This window comes from Hemicordylus capensis, chromosome 2 (genome assembly GCF_027244095.1).
Source record: "Hemicordylus capensis ecotype Gifberg chromosome 2, rHemCap1.1.pri, whole genome shotgun sequence".
Lineage (NCBI taxonomy): Eukaryota > Metazoa > Chordata > Lepidosauria > Squamata > Cordylidae > Hemicordylus > Hemicordylus capensis.
In genome coordinates this window covers 125,981,813-126,002,825 of record NC_069658.1, presented here as the reverse complement: position 1 = coordinate 126,002,825, position 21,013 = coordinate 125,981,813, and the positions used below count along the sequence as shown (strand labels likewise).

The following is a 21,013-nucleotide window of genomic DNA, read 5'->3' as shown; positions in this document are numbered from 1 at the left end:
AAACATACAGGAAGCTAGTTTCAGTGTTTTCTGTTTAAGGAATGATTTGTTGTCTCTCTTTAGATTTTGTCACCACTGGTGAAGACAGATCACTCAGAATCTGGAGAAAAGGAGAATGCACACAGACGATCAGACTTCCTGCTCAGTCCGTTTGGTGCTGCTGTGTGTTGGACAACGGAGACCTTGTTGTTGGAGCAAGGTAGCCAACCTTGAGTCTGACCGTGCAATAAAATGCACAAATAATCAAAGCAGAGTTGTTTTATGTTATATGAAGACATGGTTTGGTGCATGGTAAGATATTTAAAGGGTGCCTTGTTGTTCCCTACTAACTGAGCAGTGAAGCACCTTTTAAAGTAGTGACTCTCTTTATATCTAGCAGTGGGAGAGCAACTGTCCCTATTGAACTGCAGCACAACATAGTTCCAGTGGCTGCTGGTGGTATCTGCCTTGTATTTTGTTTAAGATTGTGAGCCCTTTTGGGCCAGGGAACCATTCTATTCTTTCTGTGTAAACCACTTTGAGAACTACTTTGAAAAGCAGTCTATGGCCATTCATAATATAATATTGAGTAAATAGGTATTAGGCAATCTTTTTTTAAAGGTTAGATTAGTGATTTCATAATATGTTTCAGGGGTTGGTAGAAGTTAGATGATGGTCCCCCAGTGGGTCACAACCTGCTGGCTTCTTGCACATGTGAGGCAGCTCTTTCCTCCTGTCTAGCTGCTGCTGCCGCCGCCATTCCGCATGTTACAGAAGACAGCAATCCAACTTGTGCTCCCAACCTTATTTCCATTTTAGAGGTAGAAAGCAGAGACTCATTACAAATGGAATGTGTTCTCAAAAAGGCTGTCTGTTGTTAGCCATCAAGCCTAATATGGAACCTTCATATTCAAAGGCCGTATGCCTGTCATTACTAGAAACTGGGAATTGGTTGGCTATATAAAACCGTGGTTGGCTATATCAGTGCAGCTGGTGGTCCTTGGGTCAGGTAAATTTAGGAGAAACCTTAACCACTTATCACAGATCAGTTATGCCTTCAGTGTGAAGTGATCCTGAGTGTTCATTTTTCTTTTGTAAATTTATAGCAGATTGGTGAAGCTCATGGATTCTAGTGTTTTTTGTTTTTTAAGTGACACAAACATGAAGTCAGCCTATCTCTGCTGTATTTCATTGGATTATGCCTTACAATACCTGATATTTGTTTTGCCATCTAGATGCCTTGTGTAGGGCAAAAACCAGCAGTAAAAATAGATATGTTATACATCTGCTTCAAGAATAATTACAGCTATTATTATGAACAGTACTGCTTCTTTGGATAACAAATATAATTTTATTTCCCCTTCAGTGATGGCGTTATCAGAGTGTTTACAGAGTCTTTGGAGCGCACAGCAAGTCTGGAGGAGATTCAGGCATTTGAAAATGAGCTTTCCCAAGCAACAATTGATCCTAAAACTGGTGATCTAGGAGACATTAATGCTGATGATCTTCCTGGTCTAGAGCATTTAGATGAACCTGGTATATTTCTCAGTTTCTGCTGCACTGTTCTCCCCACTCCCCGCTGTTATAACAACACTAAAAATACAGGGTGATCCAATATTCGTGTTCTAACATCTACTTAATTGCTAAGTAAACAGTCTCTGTTTATTAACAATACATTCTGGGTTGAGTGCAAATTGTCATGGCATGCCAATGCTAATGGAATTTCATGATAACTTGGTAGTAAGAAAAAATGTAAGTTGATAACAAAACATGATGGAGTTTATAGTTTAGATATATTTAGGGCCTAAATGACCCCTTAAACATGGGTAACCAATAATCACATTTCCAAGTCACTGACCTAGGCTGATATTCCTTGTACACTTCTTGCAGAAAGATCTCTTACCTAGCTAGCGAGCATAGAAACAGCCTTTCATGCTTGGAGGCTAACACGCAAGTTTATAGAGGCTCAGGCAATATTGTTTTATCCCATGATTGAGCTGCTGGGGCTGGGCATTTGTAGTCCTTTCAGAAATTTGGCAATATGGAGGCTTTCTGAAAGGTCTAGCTATGCCACTTGTAGTAGACAAGTGAATATGTATACCTCGGAATCAGGGCCAGAATCCCTTTGACTTAAAAACAACTATGTTCTCCTCATGTTCTACATTTCAGCTTTGAACTTTCTTCCTCCAAACAAATTGTTGACTTTGTTGTTCTTTGGGGTGAAAACATTAATACTAAACTAGGCATTCAGTTTGTGGGAATAATGAAGCAGGCCCATTTCATATACTTTGGACTTGTTACAAGATAGTACTTTATTGGAACCTAATTTTAGCTTGTATCAAAGACATGAGAGTTGGTTATGTAAATTATCTTCTATTTTCAGAAGATTTTGAAATGATTGTATATTTACTGACAGCTGTCAGGTTGGTTATTGGCAAGAGGTGGAAAAGAGTCAATCCATCTACTATTTCAGGGCATGTATAGGATATGGTGTATTGAATCTTAAACAAATCTTAAGGAAAATGAGAAGATTATTTTGTTCAGAAATCATACTTATTTTATTTTGGAACAATAAAGTAGAATATACAACTAAATGCCCTATTGAAGGATGAAAACCATTAAAGTGGGATATATATTGTGCTTAAATGTGGGATATATATTGTGCTTAAATATGTTTGTTAGATGTAAGAGTTCTCTTTTACATTTAAAAAAAAAACTTTAGGCATTCACTCTTCTTCTTTCTGCTTTAAGGTACAAAGGATGGACAGACAAGACTGGTTAAAAATGATGGAAAAGTTGAAGCTTATCAGTGGAGCATCAGTGATACGAAGTGGATGAAAATTGGAGATGTTGTTGGCTCATCTGGAGCTACGCAGCAGACGTCTGGAAAAGTTTTGTTTGAAGGAAAGGTAAGTACTCTTCCATTCCTAATGTTGATTAAAGCACTAGATGTTCAGTTCTTACTGTATTTGGAGCTGTATAGATACACCCTTTTATTTCTTTTCATTTCTGCATAAAGGAATATGACTATGTTTTCACTATTAATGTCAATGAAAGTGGACCCTCTCACAAGCTGCCATACAACATCAATGATGATCCATGGCTGACCGCATACAACTTCCTGCAGAAGAATGATCTGAATCCCATGTTTCTGGATCAGGTGGCCAAATTCATAATTGAGAACACCAAAGGACAAACATTGGGGCCCACAAACACTGAATTTTCAGATCCTTTCACAGGTAAAGAAAAATGCTCAGCTGCTCTTCATTTGCTTCCTTGCATCTTAAATATGAGTGACTGATAAGGCATGTACTAATTTCCAGATATTTAATTCAAGACATTAGACTTCTTATCCTCCAGCCCTGTTTTAAAACACTAGATTGCCTTTGCATTTTAGGGCTGCTGAGGAGAAGTGTACTTGAACATAGTTATGCTTGTAGACATCTCAGTGTTTACTTAGCTTGAACTTGACAGGATAGGTTCTATGTCTTAGCAATACATATTGGGGGGGAAACTTGTTTTACTATTGAGTTTCTTTTCATAGGTGGTGGCCGTTATGTTCCAGGTTCTTCCTCAGGGTCCAATGCAGGACTTGCTGCAGATCCATTCACAGGTATGACTTGTCTCCAAGCTGTGTAAAAGTATGTGTGACAAACCTGTTTTGTAGACCGAATGGTGTCCTTCACTACTACAACGAATATTTATATACTGCTTTTCAACAAAAGTTCCCCAAGTGATTTACATTGAGAACTAAAAATAAATAAAGATGGGTCCCTGTCCTCAAAGAGCTCACAATCTAAAAATAAGATAGACACCAGCAACTGGAGAGATGCCATGCTGGGGTTAGATAGGGCCAATTGGGGTTGGATAGAGCCATTTTTTTTCAATAAAGAAAATGGTTAAAAAATGTTGAAGACTTCAGCTGCAAACAAAACAATGTCTGAAATCAGGTTTTTTTAAACATTGCACTGCCGTGTAGAAGTTGCATTTGTCTTTAGTCACTATTTCTTAAAAAGTGTAGTTTGTTGAAGTGTGCTCAGCTGTCGAAACGAGCAATGTGGTCAAATTCATTTTTGCCTTGTATGTTAATAATATCATCATCATCACCATCTATATTATTAATTCCTGTAGACGGATCAGGGGGATGTGTGGGGATGTCACAAACCACGCACCCACTGAAGCACCTGATTGGGCAGTGGGGATTCCATATGCAGATAGGGAGAAGGAGCCTGTGAGAGCAGAAGCACCATGGTGATTGGGCAGTAGGGATTCCATATGCGGATAGAGAGTAGGAGCCTGTGGCACTGTGGTGATTAGGCAGTGGGGATTCCATATGCAGATGAGGAGGAGCTTGTGATGGTTAAGGTCAGTTGGAATGCAACTGTTACTGGTCAGAAGATGTTCTTTCAGCAGCCTGAGGGGAATGATCACCCCATGGCAGCAAGGAAGGGCCCAGTCAACCACTGCTGCTGTTTGGGGCTACCGAAGCTATTGTCATAGGCAGGCAAGAGACGGGCCCGGGCCTGTCAGCAGCCTAAGGGGAACGAGCGGCCATGGTGGTGGCAGCAGCAAGGAACTGCCTGGTCAACCACTGCTGCTGCTCCTGTGGGGAGGAGCAGGAGCGGGGTGGGAAGGTCTCTGGGGCTACAGCTTGGCCAATAAGCAGCAGCAATGCTGCAGCCACGACCAAGAGGGGTGAGGGGGATGGAAGCAACAGGATGGAGGAGAAGGAGCAGGAGTGCAGCTCAGGTGAGGGTGGGGAGATCTCTGAGGTGAGGGAGCCTGTGGCAGGGGGTGAGGGGAGCAATCAAGTACTAGCGTGCAGATGCTCTAGAGCGCGCAAGAGTTCCAGCATCGAAGCAGAGAGAAATAATGGTGGCGGCCGGAGGCAGAGGGCCAGTGGGCGAAGCCCCGCTGGCCGGAAGAGGTGGGCAGACAGCGGGCGAAGCCCTGCACCCTCCCCAGTTCTTAAATCCATCCCCCCTGCACCATTGGCTTGAAGGGCACCGGTTCCGTGCTTATCCCTAGTGGGTGCCTGCTTTGTCCGTCTTCTAACTTTTCTGCAAGACTGAATTCTGAACTTTCAAACAGGAAGCTAAACCTGCCATTATGTGTACATTTTCTTGGGATCAAGAGAACATTTTAAACATGGTGTGTATATTTTAGGAATATGCCTCATAAGACTTACGGCTTACTTCTGAGGAAAGATGCACAAGTTTGGGCTGTAAGTGTGTTAAACCTTGGTATCCCTTGGTATATACCAAGAATCTGGTATGGGCTTACCATTGGGATTTGATTTTTTTGCCTATCAGTGGTTGATATTGTGCACACTGAAGAAATTTGCACAGCTTCATGAAGTTGTACTATACTATGTGGAAGACCTTCGTTTGTACGTCATTTTGTGCAAGGCCTTAACACCCTGTTCTGCATATCAGCATCTACTAGCACAAGAACTAGTCTGGAACAGACATTCCTTTCTTTGTGCAATGTTCTTGTGCTAGCATGATGCTGTTGCACTAGCATATCAGTAGCCTGGATGTAGGCCAGTATGCATCTAACACTTTGTACTGTGAATATCTGTGTAAGTTTTCTGGCTAAAATTTCACTTTGAAGAAAATGCCTGTATAAAATAGTGTCTGTCCTTCTCTAAGGTGCTGGTCGCTATGTCCCAGATTCAGTGTCTCACCCTACAGCTCCTTTAAGTGGAGTTCATCCGTTTACAGGTTTGTAAAGAGCTTGATAGTGGAAATTGCTTTGTGAACCTTTTGTTGACAAGTGGTATATAAATATTCTTGATAACTGTAGAAGAAGGCCAGTGGGAGGCAGCAGAGGTAAAGAAAGGTCACAGGCATTGTGGCAGGGAAAGAGAAGAGGATAAGAAAAGTGAAGATGAATAGTGCAGGTGTGTGTGTGTGTGTGTGTGTGTGTGACCTTCAAGGCTCTGCTTGAAAGGATATCCTAGCTGTTGTGGTGGTCTTGGTTGCTTTTTGTCCAGACTGCTAGGTGTCAACTATTGGTGTATAACAGCATCTTTATCTGTTGTTTTACAAAACACATCAAATATTTGGTTTTAGGTTCTGGACAATTATGACTTAACCACTCCAGTACCTCAAGTCAGCTTGAGAAGGTTCACATACAATGAATATAAGATTCCCAGTTCTCTGGATAGTACATCCAGAACTAAAATTGTCCTTCCAAACTGGGCTTTTGAAAAATGTGTTTAAGCTGTTCATTTTATGCATGTGTACTTTCTCTTTGTCTGCTTTGGGTTTAAAAATGACCCAAGTCATTTTTAAAATCCCATAGATCATAGTGCCTGTGGCTCCCATTGAAATATATCAGCTGACATATCAGGGATATGACTGGTAATCTATCTCCAAGGGCTTTTAAGATGCCTTTCGGCCCTGTGAAAACACTTTATTTGCTATGAGGCTTCAGGCAGCAATAGCCTTGACAGCAAAGAAACCTCAACAAACTCAACTTGCATTAATACCTTCCTTGATCTTTTTCATGGATATGCTGCTTCTGCTATGGGTCTAGTGGTTGTGATAGCTTGAGGCTGCTTCTTCAGTTTTCAGTTGAACAGTTATTCTGACTCAGTAATGTAAACCTTTTGTGGGTGTTGGCTCTTTTAGTTCTATTTCTAGAGAGCGGTTTGGATTATCTTTCATTTAGGGCTTAATTTGATTCCTTGCTTCAATGAACTATCCTTTTTTTCTGGTCCGCAAAGGATACTATGGATCACAACTTTTGCATCTGATACCTTAGTACAAAATCTTTAAATTCTTGTTGAAATGTTGATCTCCGGTATAACATCACTTATTTGACATAAAACTGTATCATAATATAAAAGAAAAGAAAGAAAGGCATTGGATAAATGTTGAAATATTATTAGCTGCCTTGAGCCTTGGGAATAGACCCTGGATAAAAGGAATTGTTTTAAAAAAATCAGAATTGACTTATTTTGATCAAAAACCTGCAGGCCAAGTTGTATCTGAAATGTGGTGTGATTTTTAAAATTGAACTAAACCTTGAATTGTAGAAATGTTGTTTATATAGACTTCATGTAGGAGTTGTTAGATTCTTATTCTACATTTTCTCCAAGAAGTGCAGAGTGCTGTATTAGCTTCACAACTACTCTGTGACATAGGTTAGACTGAGAGTGAATTACTTATCCAGGGCTAATAAATGAAAATAAGTGCAAAGCATTTTTAAAAAAATCTGTATAGAGAAGAACGAAATAAAATCTCTTTAAATAATTTCATTACAGGTGATGATGAATATTTCTTTTTTTTGTAAAACTGCCTTTCTTCATTTAGGGACTGGTGCCTACAAATTAGCTGCAGCTAAAGCAGAAAATATTTATTTTCCAAAGAAAGAAGCTGTTACTTTTGATCAGGCCAACCCAACACAGATACTGAGTGAGTATTTTTATTTGATTTGTGAAATAAATTAACCTTGAAGAAACAATTCTTTCCAACATGCTGATCCTGTAAAAGACACTTTAATCCACTGCCACTCCAAACCGCTTCAGCCTGATTATATGTCTGAGAATACACAATGTAGGAAAGTTTGATCACACACACAATTTATGTTTTTAATATAATAAAACAACCACTTGCTTCTTGTAAACTAAAAATATTGCAGGTCTGTCTCTTCTTCCCGGTATCGCTTGTTTATTTAACAGAGCTTTGCTTTCCCCCTATTGGGAAGAAGTGAATGCCTTGGTGCTCCATTAGGATCTGAGTAATGCTAAATATATTTAATATACTTGCTTTTTTTATCCCTGTGGTTAACTGTCAATCATGGTCTTCCCTGGATAGCAGTTTTGCTATGAGAAGGAGCACTTAAAGTACTGCCTGCTTTCCCCTTTCTCTGCAGCTGGAATATGTGACAAAGGGTACAAACAGTGAGCAGCAACCTAATCATGGATCTGCCTTATGGCAAGTGGACTCCTTGTGTACAAACCCGTACAATAGAAACTTTTTTTGCTCTTAAGGGATTAAAAAGTAAGGTTAGTTTCAAGCTTGTTAACTTGCATTACAAGATCAATGTCTTTGGTTCATAGGAAAGATGTTGTAATACACTTCTTAAATAATTTGAGATGTTGGTATAAACTCTCACCCACTCTTCCTGAGCAGTAGTTCAGATTGTACTGTGAAGATGTAAGCAGTGCTTCTCCAATGTACACTTATGGTTACATTACTTGATTCCACATGGAGGCCTGTATGCATGATAGTCCAGTGTATGCAATCTTTCCTTCACTTTTCATGTTACTTTAGGTTCACCCATTTGGTCCTCCACCATGTAAAGTGGATCACAAGCAAGTCTCCAAACTGGGCCTCAGACTTTACTTTCAGTTGCCCACATGCTATGCAGCAATAGGTGGGCAGAAGAAGAGCCACATAGTTGCAGGTAGCCTTCAATGTACTTGTAGTGAGGACTTCCCCTGTAGCCAAGCATGTATGGAAGGGGCAGGGGGTGGGGAGACAACTTTTCTTTTTTCCTCTTATAGCAAAATACTTCTCCATTTGCAGGAATATGTCCCTGAGAGCTGCGTGACCCTCTGGACATATTGCTTCGCGGAAAGTCCTTTTGCAGTTAGACATGTGAAAATTGCTCCCCAACCGCATGTGCTTGGCAGTGGGAAAAACACTCAGTGCAGATATGCTGAAGGCTACCTGCAACTATGCAGCCCTTCTTTCACCCACCTACTGCTGTGCAGCATGTGGGCCACCGATGGGGACACTTTTTTTTTTTTTTAAGTGCCCAGTGCTATTAATCTTGGACTTCAGATACCTGAAGATCTGGGAACCTTTCACAATTTTCAGAGTTTTTAAGAATTTCCAAATTCCAAGCAGGCAGGAAGAGAACTAGAAACATCCATGATTCATACAGGTTGCAAAAAACTTCTTGTGGCTTCGTTATGCATTCTTTGAACATAGATAACAGATTTATAAAGACTCTTCTGAGCTGCTTTGATTTCCAGAAATTCAAAGCAATTGTAAGTGTCTTTTGAATTCAATATTTTTAAAATGTCTTTATTCTCAATGTCTATCCTAGTCCTGAATATATTTACTTGGAAGTTAGTTGTACTGAATTAAGTGATGCTTTCTCCCTAGTAAGTATGTTTGGGGCTGCAGCCTTAAGCATCGTGATTTTTTTTTTTTTTAATTGCAGTTGCAAAGCAGGTGCCAGAGCAGGTAGTGGTTTTTCTGGTTCATTCTTCCAATTCTACAATAAGCTCTTTATAAGCAAACATATATAGGGAAGTAACACCTATTTTGTGAGAACTTTGAGCACAGTTATGAAACAATACTTCCATTCAGAGGCTGCAGAACAAGCTACTTATGGACAATGCTGAATTTAACATCTCTAAGATGTTTAAAAGATGCCCTTTAATTAATACCATAAGGGCAAAAAGACAAGTTCATTGAATATGTTTTTAGCATTACTCCAATCCTAATGGAATACCAAGACATGCACTTCTTCCCAGTGGGAGAAAATAAAGCTTTATTTTAACAAGCAATTTTGGGAAGTAAAATGTTATCTGGGAGGGCTTAGAACTAATTGTTAATTCCATTAACAAAAACTCATGCAGTATTTTTCTAAGAGTGAAACATGTAGATTGAAAAGTTTTGCATAGAGTAACTTCAAAACCTCTCATGTTTATGGTCCCTCAGGTAAACTGAAAGAACTTAATGGAAATGCACCTGAAGAACAACAACTGACTGAAGATGATTTAGGTCTCCTAGAAAAAATGCTGTCTATAATATGCAATACCTCTGCAGAAATACCCACTGCGCAGCAACTTCAGATTTTGTGGAAAGCAATCAACTGGCCATATGGTATGAAATAGCTGTTTGGAACATGTTGTCTGGAGAATTAATTGGATGGACAGAAGGAAATTCGAAAAGTTGCCTTAGTTCATACCTTTCTAGATAATTTATTTTTACTCCAATCACAGATATCTTATTTCTCTCTGTTAGGTATTAATCATGGGCCTCTCTGTAAATGAAAAAAATCCACTCAAACCACCCAAATTGATCATGTTTTTATTTTTTAAGTTAGCAAAATTCCTGTTGTATTGGCACAGAAGCAGGGGAAATGAAATAGCTAGATTCAATCAGATAGATTGAAAGAAATATCCTTCACCAACAGTCTTATTTTGATTGCAAATGCTTTACTTTATACAAGTGTTGATGTAATTGAGTAATTATGAGTGTGAGCTGGGAAGTGTTCCCAGTTCAGATCTCGCCTCAGACAAGAATTCATAGATAAACTTAAGTAAATCATTGTGTCTCAGCCCCAATCTGAAATATGGGTATACTACTGACCTACTTTATAAGGCTGTATCAGAGTTACTGAGATAATGGATATGGCAGATTTAGAATATCCAGAAGATATCGCTAGATGCCCAATATTATTATTACTTCACGCTAGCAAATATTGTTCCTACGATCACCTTCCTTACAGACAGAAATGTAGATTTGAATAATGGAGACATCATCCATCCTAGCATGGATAAGAGATAACTTACCAGTGAAATGGTGGGCTAGATGGAGATAGAGAAGTGTGCACAGACTTCCAGTTCCTGATAATGGTCCAGGAGCATGCATTAATGGGAGCAACAGGCTTATGCTGACCATTCCATTGAGTACTGTGACCATAGTAGAATGGATCTGCTAGGTTTTCAGTTGGAACAGGTGGTTAATTTTGTAGGTATGCCATTGGGTATTTTTGATATATATTAGAGCTTAGAATAAGTCGATATGTCAGCAGTGTAGTGCACATATTAACTCCAAACTCTCAACAATAAGACATATTATTGCACAAAGTCAAACGAAAAGTTGGTAAACATAAAACCATAAGATGTGTCTGTATGACACACCATCCTTATTTAAGTGTAATAGGCAGAGATGAAAACACCAGTTCCCCAGCTGTTAAATTTAAAGCTTAGATTTACTTGGAAATCCTTTACACTTTCAGAAGCATTCTATTTGTATCCAAAAATAGTGATGTAATTTTGAACAATTCAGGCTAGAAACCTTTAATTAAATAGTTACAAATCTATTAGACTGCAGAATTTCAAAGGTTAACAATGTAACTTGATATTTATTTATTTTTTAGACATTGTCTTCCCAGCACTAGATATCCTTCGTTTATCAGTCAAGCACCCCAGCGTGAATGAAAGCTTCTGCAGTGAAAAGGATGGCATTCAGTTCAGCAGCCACCTTATCAAATTTTTGAACCCTGGAGGAAAGCAAGCCAACCAGATGCTGGCCCTTAGAACTCTTTGCAATTGTTTTGTTCATCCAGTTGGTCAAAAGCTCATGATGTCACAGGGAGACTCAATAATGTCACAAGCAATAGAACTGAAACTGAGCAGCAATAAGAACATTCACATTGCACTGGCCACCTTGGCTCTGAACTATGCTGTTTGTTTACATAAAATAAATAACATTGAGGGCAAAGCTCAGTGCTTGTCAGTGATCAGCACAGTCATGGAAATTGTGCAAGACCTTGAAGCTATTTTTAGGCTGCTGGTGGCTCTTGGGACACTAATCAGTGGTGATTCAAATGCTGTACAGTTAGCTAAGTCTCTAGGGGTTGACTCCCAAATTAAGAAATATTCCTCTGTATCAGAACCAGCTAAAGTAAATGAATGCTGTAGGTTTGTGCTTAATTTGCTCTAACCCTTTTTTAAAGCACTTGGAAATGTAGGACTATGCTGATTTTTTTTTCATATTTTACAAGAACTAAAAGAAATACTGTGGGTTAATTATCTGGACATTGAATGAAACAATCTAAATAAAACCTTTTTGCACTGATTTGCAGATAGTTGTTCTTCAAAGCTGGAGTGTGAGAGCCTGGTGTGTGCTTGGTATGTGGTCCCAAGACCCAATGGTACTACCATGGAGACTTGGGAATTAAGTGTTAAAGGACAGTCCAGAAAGCAGTCTTGATTAAGTGGAATATCATTTAAGAGTTTTATTCTAGCTTCTTTTAGTAAGTGTTTATTATTTTAGATGTAAATACTGCTAACTTGGCAAAGAGGCACCTTTTAACGTGGTGATTCCCTTTATTTAGCAGTGGGAGAGTAACTGGCCCTATCCACCCCCAGCAAGGTGCCTCCAGTGACTGTTGCTGGTGTGTCTATCTCATGTTTCTTTTTAGATTGTGAGCCCTTTGGGGACAGGGATCCATCTTATCTTATTTATTTATTTCTCTGTGTAAACTGCCCTGAGCCATTTTTGGAAGGGCAGTATAGAAGTCAAGAAGGAGAAGAAGACTAGACAAGTGTGCTGCATTAATAATGAACAGAGGGGAAATAACAAAAAAAGAAGGAATAGAACTGTCCAATGGAAGCAAGATCAAGAACCTGGAAGAGAAAGAACATTACAAATACTTGGGCATTCTCCAGGCTGATAACATTGCACACGCTGAAGTGAAAAGAAAAATGGGAAATGAATACATCAGGAGAGTTCAAAAAATCCTCAAGTCCAAATTCAATGGCGGGAACACCATACAAGCCATAAACACCTGAGCTATACCTGTTATCAGATACACACTGCAAGAATAATAGACTGGACCCAGGCAGAGCTAGAGACACTAGATCGTAAGACCAGGAAAATAATGACCATCAATCATGCTCTGTACCCCCGCAGTAATGTAGATAGGCTATACCTCCCTCGCAGCTCAGGTGGAAGAGGAATGCTGCAAGTCCATCAAACAGTAGAGGGGAAAAGAGGCCTTGCAGAATATATAAAGGACAGTAAAGAAGAGGCACTTAAAATGGCCAATAATGAGAAACTATTCAACACCAATGAAACAAAACAGGTCTACAAGAAAGAACAAGTCAAGAACTGAGAAGAAAAATGGAGAAATAAGCCCCTGCATGGTCAATATTTGCACAATATAATTGGGAAATCAGACATCACCAAGACCTGGCAATGGCTTAAGAATGGCAACTTGAAGAAAGTAACAGAGGGTTTAATACTGGCTGCACAAGAACAGGCACTAAGAACAAATGCAATAAGAGCAAAAGTTGAAAAATCAACCACAAACAGCAAGTGCCGCCTTTGTAAAGAAGCAGATGAAACCGTGGACAACCTAATCAGCTGTTGTAAAAAGATTGCACAGACTGACTACAAACAAAGGCATGACAAGGTAGCAGGGATGATACACTGGAACATCTGCAAAAAATACAAGCTACCTGTAGCCAAAAATTGGTGGGACCATAAAATTGAAAAAGTTGTAGAAAATGAAGATGCAAAAATATTATGGGACTTCTTATTACAAACAGACAAACATCTGCCACACAATACACCAGATATAACTGTAGTTGAGAAGAAAGAAAAACAAGTTAAAATAATCGACATAGCAATACCAGGGGATAGCAGAACAGAAGAAAAAGAAATTGAAAATAGAAAAAAATCACAAAATACAAAGATCTACAAATTGAAATTGAAAGGCTGTGGCAGAAAAAGAAAAGACCAAAATAATCCCAGTGGTAATTGGCACCCTAGGTGCAATTTCAAAACAACTTGAAGAACACCTCAACACCACAGGGGCCACAAAAATCACCATCAGACAATTACAAAAAGCAATTTTACTGGGAACAGCCTATATTCTGCGACGATATCTATAACAGCAACAAGAACATTGATAATAAAATCCAGCCATCCCAGGTCCGTGGGAAAGACTTGATGTCTGGATAAAACAAACCAGTCAATAACACCTATTCTGTGTAAACAACAACAACAATAAATACAACTGTTTATCGTTATAGCATTTAGGATATAGTCCTTGGTCATCCTTCTAACTTTATAGTGTGAAGCACTGTGCTGAAGATGGTCTTAATTCTTATGAAGCTGAATATATCTGTTTTAAAGCTTCAAACACCTGCATTGTTCGCTGCTTTACATTATCGGATTCATAGGATAATATCTAGGGTGCCAGGAAAAATGTGTGTTGATTTTTCAGGTATGGGGTTTTCCTTTTTAAAACAAGTTGTTCTGGTAAGAACTAATCTTCCTACTTTCCTTTCACTATAATCTTAATTGATAATTACTATCCTCACAAGTTAGCCCATTTGCACCTCAAACATTCCCATGTCCGCCATCTTGAATTGGGGTGGATGACATCTCAAACTATGCTGTTCAGCTGTCCCTATGTGTCCTTAGAGCTGTAGCAAATTTGGTTCTAATCGGTTATGCGATTTACAGGTTAGCCCACGTGCCTCAAACGTTCATGCGTGTGCCATCTTGAATTGGGGTGGATTACATCATCACAAACTACACCACTGAGGTGTCCTTCCATGTCCCTACAACTGTACTCAATTTTGGTCATATTGGCCCCAATGATAACTTTCCCAGTGTGAAGGAGTGCAATGTTATCTGTAGCTGGCCAGATAGCAATAATAATGCTGCAAAGTATGAGTTGTCTCATTCATATGGATGAGATGTTCGTTCCAATGTCTAAATCCTTCTACCTAATTGTCAGTATTTCTTAGTTGCTTATCAGAAACATGCAGCTCATGTGCTTATCCTTTGTTCTTGCCAATTTAGAAATATAGCTACAATACTAAACATGCAAATAGATACTTGAGATCTGAATGTACTGTTTTGTTTTGGGAAATCTCTCTCCTTAGGTGTTTTGCCAAATTCCAGTGTGTTATATTAAGGTTTCCTAGGAATCCTCTTTTTGTGTATTTCACATGAGCTGGTAACTGAAGTTGGAATCTTCTAAGAGAGACATGGGGTAGACTGGGAAACCCTCATGGACTTTCTTGGACAAACGTGTAAGGATTATATATGTTGGTCTTTACAATAAACTATTTCACTATGTAATGTATGTAAAGCTGTCATAACTTGGAATCATCTCCTAGGGATGCAAGTGCTTAACAGGACAGCAACAGGAGCAGTATATTTAAGACAGCCAGAATGGATATAGTTAAAAGATAAAAATAAATATGTAAGAGTAGATGGAACCTGGCAAAGCGCTGAGGAGCGGCTTTAAAACAGCATCTAGAATTGCATGGTACAGCCTTGAAACCCACTGGAGGACTTGTAGATTACATTAAGGACGCTAGCATTTTTGGACTAATTTTTTCCCCTTTCTTCAAACTGGTGAATGTATGAAGAATGACCCATGCAGGCAGAAAAGAAAGGAAGAAGCTTGTTTGTAAGAAGCTCGAGATACCTACCTGCACTTTCCCCCCTACCCGCCTTTGTAGTGACTAGCTGCAAAGGGGGAGAGGCCTTTTTTTGTTTTAATAGTTGCATAGAAAAGGGCAGACATTTCCCCCTCATCCTTTTCTTGTTTTAATAGTTGCTTATGCTACACTGAAAAGTCCCTCCCCCGCCGCCCCCGACTTTCCCCCAGCTATTAAAGGCACAGCCCTGTTGAGTGCAGCTAGTTAATCCATTGCTCTTGCTGCCGTTTTCATTATAAGAGTAGTTTGAAGTTAATTCTCTATACCGTATTTTTCTATTGAGGGAGAAAAATGCAAGAGTTGCATTGGTCCATTAGAGGAAGGGGAGAAAGACTTGGTATTAAAAATATTAATTTAAAAGGTGATGGGAATGAGCACTTTCGTGTGACTTTTTAACGCGGTCCTTGCAAGCTCTGGGGCAGGACAGCGATGCACACACGCGAATCAAGCCCTATAAAGTGCATAAAACAGGAGGAAATTGCCTGAGAGTGGGGAATGGGTGTGTGTGTGAGTGAGAGAGAGAGATTTAGGCAAAAGACGTCCAGGATGTGTCTCATGGACATAGACATCTGTCAGCCTCGTCCACCCAAGTATGCCTGCGGGCTGGCGAAGTAGGCGGGAGGAATGACGTAATCAAACCGCGACACAAAGGGCCGTTGCCGAGGCGGTGGTTTAATGTGGGCGGGTAAGTTTTGAAAAGGCTTGTCGAAGGAAGCGTCGCCGTTTCGGGGTGAAGAAGGGGTGTCATGACCGGTCGTAAGCTGTCGAAAGAAAAGAAGCGGCATCGCTCCCGCTTGTGTTGCCCAGAGGAAGGAGGTGGCAGCGAGAGGAAACGGCGGAGCACCGACTCGCTCCACGGCCTCCAGGAGGTATGAAATCTCAACACCCGCAAAAGGAGGGGAGGGGGCTCCAGAGCGCACGCGCAAAGTGTCACCTCAAGAGCTCATGGAGGGGGGTCGTGAGGGGGCATTTATTGTTGACAAAAGGTTGTTATGAGTTCAAAATATGAAGGGGAAGCGCTGTGTACAAAATAGGTTTATGGGTAAGAGCTCGCAGTTAAGAGCTGCAGTGCACCTTCAGCTGGAGATTAATATCTGTCTGTTGTAGACTTAAACACTCTCTACCTTCCTTCAAATGCTTCCTTAAAAGCTCAGCTGCTCTTCAGTAAAAACTCAGCTTTAAAGCCCTTGTCTCCCTACCCTGCTGTAACTAAACCTAATACATGTGACTGAAATGATTTTATATTCTTTCCTCTGTTTGTGCTTTATTTGTTGGTTCCATTTCCCGTTCCTTCTTCAGTTGTCTCCCTTGCGTCATTGTTTTTATTGTAAGCCTCTCAGGCTAGGGACCTGTCTTATTATTTGTAAAGTACTAGGCACATGGATGCAACTACAAATATTGCTACACAATAGTCATAATAAAATAGATGGTACCTTTTATTGGGCTTATTGTTTGCTGTTCTTTCTCATTCATTAAGACTGACACTTAGGCTTTTTAACATTTTGTCATTAGTTTGAAGGTCATTTTATTCTTTCTTCAACAGAGTTTGGAAAGCACTTTAGATAATTATTACAGAATCCTTAAAACAGTGTAGAACCATCTTGACTAAGACAAGACATTCCAAATCAGGAGGAGCATAAGGAATGCAAACAAACCTTAATTTTTTTCTCTTCAGCCTTCTGAGATTTTGAAGGAGTTCTTCACACATCCAGTTTGTGTTTGGTTTATGGTGTTTCATGGAACAGTACTGATATCGGAAACATTTGTTATCAGCCTTCTAACTTCTAAGCCTATTTTTGAATGAGGAAGAATAATTTATAGAACCCGTTATGCCATGTTTTCAAGCTTGTATCCCACACATTTGAATCCAAAACATGGAGGACCTCGATTTGAAATGCCATTTTAAAAAATGTAAAATAAGTGACTGATTTTTAAAAGAAGTCTGTGTTGGTAATATTTCAAAAATAACCACTGCTTTGCCAGTGAATTCATGGAGAATAATAAGTGATAGACCTATTCTCCATGAATTTATTTCTCTCTTTGGCAAGCAACACGCTCTTGACTTTAGCCCCCATCTATAATATGGGCAGTACTGGCCTACCTTACTTGAATAGATGTGGGCAGTATTTAGATTATATCTGAACTGCTTTAGTCTACAGTTGTACATAAATACTAAGTTTATTTCTTTTTTATTTACCCATAACTTATTGGCATTTAGTTTCATTGGGTGACCCCTAATTTATATAATATTGAGAGATAATTGCTTCTCTTTGCATCATTAATTTGTAAAATTCTTCTTTGACCTTGTGCCCTTTCAGATTACTAGGACGCCCAAATAGTGCAGCTTTATGTAGCATGTGGAAATACTAATGTGCAGAACTGCATTTGTCTGACTTTTGGATTTCTGTAATTCTAGATTGTACAATGGTATGCAGAAAGCGATTACATTTATATATAAAGCTTTATTGACTTAGTTCCCATTGATTGGTATTCATTTCCACTTAATTGACTCAGTTCGTGCATAAAGCTTGCTTGCTGAGACTGCAACATAAGCAAGTTTTCTGTTAACTAATGATTGAAACAGTAAGTAAGTAATAATTTATTATGGTCAGTGACCAGTCAACATACACACCAAAATATAAAGCAACATAAAACAAAATAAAATCAAAACAGTAAAACTTGATAACAAAAATCAGGTTATGCAAAAATCTCAGTTACAACTACTCACTTGTTCCCGTCTCAGTTTACATGCTACTGCACAGAATCTTACTGTCCCCGCTGTGACAGCTGCATGTTGATCCACCAAAAGATAGGAGATGTAATACTTTTCTGATTGACCAGGCCTATTTTTTAAAAATGGTTCAATCCACATAGTACAAATACCCCTATAATAGGCAGAGTGTAAAAGAACATGTAAGACAGACTCAGTGTCACCCGAACCACATGGACATAACCGGTTCCCCTTAAATCTGCCACCCAAAACAGCAGAAGGCAAGGCATTAAACTGCATCAGCGAAAAGGCTATCCTCTTATTTAAGGTGGTCAAGTGGGTGAGGTATGCAGCTGGCTGGGGGTAGTTTGAAAAACCACCTAAAGTACTTTAGGAGAGGAGAGCTGGTCTTGTGGTAGCAAGCATGACTTGTCCCCATAGCTAAGCAGGGTCTGCCCTGCTTGCATCTGAATGGGAGACTTGATGTGTGAGCACTGCAAGATATTCCCCTCAGGGGATGAAGCCGCTCTGGGAAGAGCAGAAGGTTTCAAGTTCCCTCCCTGGCTTCTCCAAGATAGGGCTGAGAGAGATTCCTGCCTGCAACCTTGGAGAAGCTGCTGCCAGTCTGTGAAGACAATACTGAGTTAGATAGACCAATGGTCTGACTCAGTATATGGCAGTTTCCTATGTTCCTATGTACTACTGGAGATAACCAGACTTAAATCCAATTGCTTTTCCATATCTGCCACACGCTGTTTAATAATTTCCTTGGCAGCATCATGACTCATAGCCAACAAATATTTCGGTGAGAAGTCATATCTGCCCAAATTGTTATAGAGGCTCTTGTGCCAGGATGAGTGAAACTCATCTTTCAGAACCAAGGGGACAAGGCCCTGGGGGCAGGCATATAATTTAAGCTAGTAGTTAATGAAGCCATGCCTGCGCCTCAACTCTGGTCAACCATGTTTCTAAACGCAAGAGAGCATTTGATATGCATCTCGGGACTTGGAAAATGGCACGAAGAAATCCAGATAGAACCACTTCTAAGGGCTTAAAATTACAGGTGGGACAAATCAGGACCCCGCACAACATTTGTGCCAGTATTTTAGCCTGATACACCCTAACTGTTGCAGGATAGAATATCCCCCATTAGAGTGAAAGAATTTGAGTACAGCAGATGCACTCCTCTGCGCACTTGCTGCCACGTATTCACATTGTGGGCCCCACGAACCATTTGCATGAAAAATTAGACCCAAGTACTTGTAGGTCTTAACCTGCTCAACACTGCACCCATTAATTTGCCATTTATGATCTTTTGGTCTCTTGGTAGATACCATGACCTTGGTCTTTTGTGTATTCATAACTAGTGACTCATCTTCACAAAACGGTGTTAGTTTTCAAAGCGCCCTCCTCATACCAACTAGTGTTCTTGATAGTATGGCCGCGTCATTGGCATAAAGTAAAATCAAGATGGGTCTACCAGCTAGCTTAGGCTGATGGATGTTAGGGTTGTCTAAGAGGGGGATTAAAAATTAATGTAAAAATTGGAGCTAGAATACATCCTTGCTTAACCCCCTTCTGCGTAGCAACTGGTTCAGACCGGTGGCCTTTATTATTACACTCAATTATTATTATTTACTCTCAATAAGGTGTTTTCATATATGGATGTGGAAGAGTAATCGTGGGCCTATGAAGGTATTGGCCAATTTGCTTCATTTGCTCTAGGGATAGAATCAAAAGTGGCTTTGAAATAAATAAATGCCACATATAAGGAGGAGGAATTGTTGGTATACTTTTCCGCTTAGGACCAGGGCCTGATCCAATGTAGATTGACCAGCTCAAAAGCCAGCCTGTTCGTCTCTAAGGATGTTATCTTGCTCTGCCCAATCAATAAGCTTGTTACAAAGATGTCTAGCATAAACTTTCCTGACTATGCTCAACAAGCTTATTGGGCGATAATTAGATGGATTGGAGTGCTGACCATTCTTATGAATAGGGACAATAACAGCTGTATTCCATTCTTCCAGCATACAACCTACGCAATAAATATAGGAGAAGAGATTTGCCAAAACTGTGGCCCACCAATCGAGATCTGCTTTTAATAACTCCTCAGGGATTAGGTCCACTCCAGGTGCCTTGCCTGGTTTTAGTTGGGCCACTAAACCATCAAGTTCTTGAGAGGTGACCAGAGGCCAAGTGGGAAGCACATCCAAATGACGTGGTAGAGGTGTACCCCAGCTGGCCAGATATAGAATCTTAAAGTATGTCACCCAAGTGTCTGCCAAAATATGCCATCCCAACTTAAGGGAGCTCCCTTTGGGACTGGCTAACATGATCCTGCAGAATGTACTCTTATCTTTCATTCTGGAGGCAGCATATAACCGTTCCCAGGCTTCCCTTGTTGCAGTTCTCTTTTTTTCCTTTATCAATGCTTTATACTGCTTCTTCCGATCTAAAATTTCTTGGGCCGTCACCGCATCTGCATTGGCCCTGTAGAGTTTAAATTTTGTAACTAGATCTTTTTTGGCTAGAATACAATCCTGATCAAACCAGCTATGGGATTTGCATCCTCTTTTGGAGTCCGTTTTAGTGGCCTGGGGCAAACAATGCTGAATCTTTTGGACAAGGGTTTGATAGTGGTTAAGGATGCCCGCATTTGGGGGCTCTGCCAAAATAAATCTACGGAGATGTAAGGAGTCATCTTCTGCCAAAATATCCTTGATTTGCTTTTCTATCTGGGGAAACCATTTGGCCCTTATTAACTGGTAACCTTCACAATGGTCGAACTGAGGGACCTCCTCAAGGTGAACCTCATCCCCTGGTGTCTCTAAGATAAGGGACAGCAGGAGGTGGTCATTGAATCGATGTTAAATTGAATCAGAGACTTAAGCACATTTTGTGATACAAATACATAGTGAAGAACACTCGCTCTTAGCCCAGACAAGCGGGTAAATTCACCCACTGTATCCTTATTCATTGCTCCATTTAGCCCAAAGATATCTAGTACATTCGTTGTACGAACCAAATACAGACCTGCTAGGTTGCAAACCTGCTTTTTAGACTGCCGTCTTTGTAATGGTGGCAGGCAATCTCTTTCTGGAGGATGA

At 40.0% G+C, this 21,013-nt stretch overlaps 2 protein-coding genes across 7 annotated transcripts in view; both read left to right on the top strand.

Moving 5' to 3' along the window:
- Nucleotides 1-11,810, top strand: part of PLAA (phospholipase A2 activating protein) — a 33,085-nt gene extending 21,275 nt beyond the window's left edge. For 2 of the 5 annotated variants that reach the window (XM_053294787.1, XM_053294785.1), the window contains exons 6-14: nucleotides 64-199; nucleotides 1,346-1,515; nucleotides 2,731-2,888; nucleotides 2,999-3,218; nucleotides 3,524-3,592; nucleotides 5,631-5,702; nucleotides 7,299-7,400; nucleotides 9,663-9,827; nucleotides 11,110-11,810. In XM_053294787.1, the coding sequence (XP_053150762.1) occupies nucleotides 64-199; nucleotides 1,346-1,515; nucleotides 2,731-2,888; nucleotides 2,999-3,218; nucleotides 3,524-3,592; nucleotides 5,631-5,702; nucleotides 7,299-7,400; nucleotides 9,663-9,827; nucleotides 11,110-11,675 (1,658 nt within the window). In that variant the 3' untranslated portion in view covers nucleotides 11,676-11,810. Of the gene's footprint in view, nucleotides 1-63; nucleotides 200-1,345; nucleotides 1,516-2,730; nucleotides 2,889-2,998; nucleotides 3,219-3,523; nucleotides 3,593-5,630; nucleotides 5,703-7,298; nucleotides 7,401-7,860; nucleotides 7,994-9,662; nucleotides 9,828-11,109 lie in introns of those variants that run through there. The other 3 variants (XR_008315899.1, XR_008315898.1, XM_053294786.1) reach the window with 3 other exon arrangements.
- Nucleotides 11,811-15,817: 4,007 nt separating this feature from the next.
- Nucleotides 15,818-21,013, top strand: part of CAAP1 (caspase activity and apoptosis inhibitor 1) — a 58,846-nt gene continuing 53,650 nt past the window's right edge. The window contains exon 1 of one of the 2 annotated variants that reach the window (XM_053298646.1): nucleotides 15,818-16,065. In XM_053298646.1, the coding sequence (XP_053154621.1) occupies nucleotides 15,943-16,065 (123 nt within the window). In that variant the 5' untranslated portion in view covers nucleotides 15,818-15,942. The remainder of the gene's footprint in view (nucleotides 16,066-21,013) is intronic. The other variant, XM_053298645.1, reaches the window with a different exon arrangement.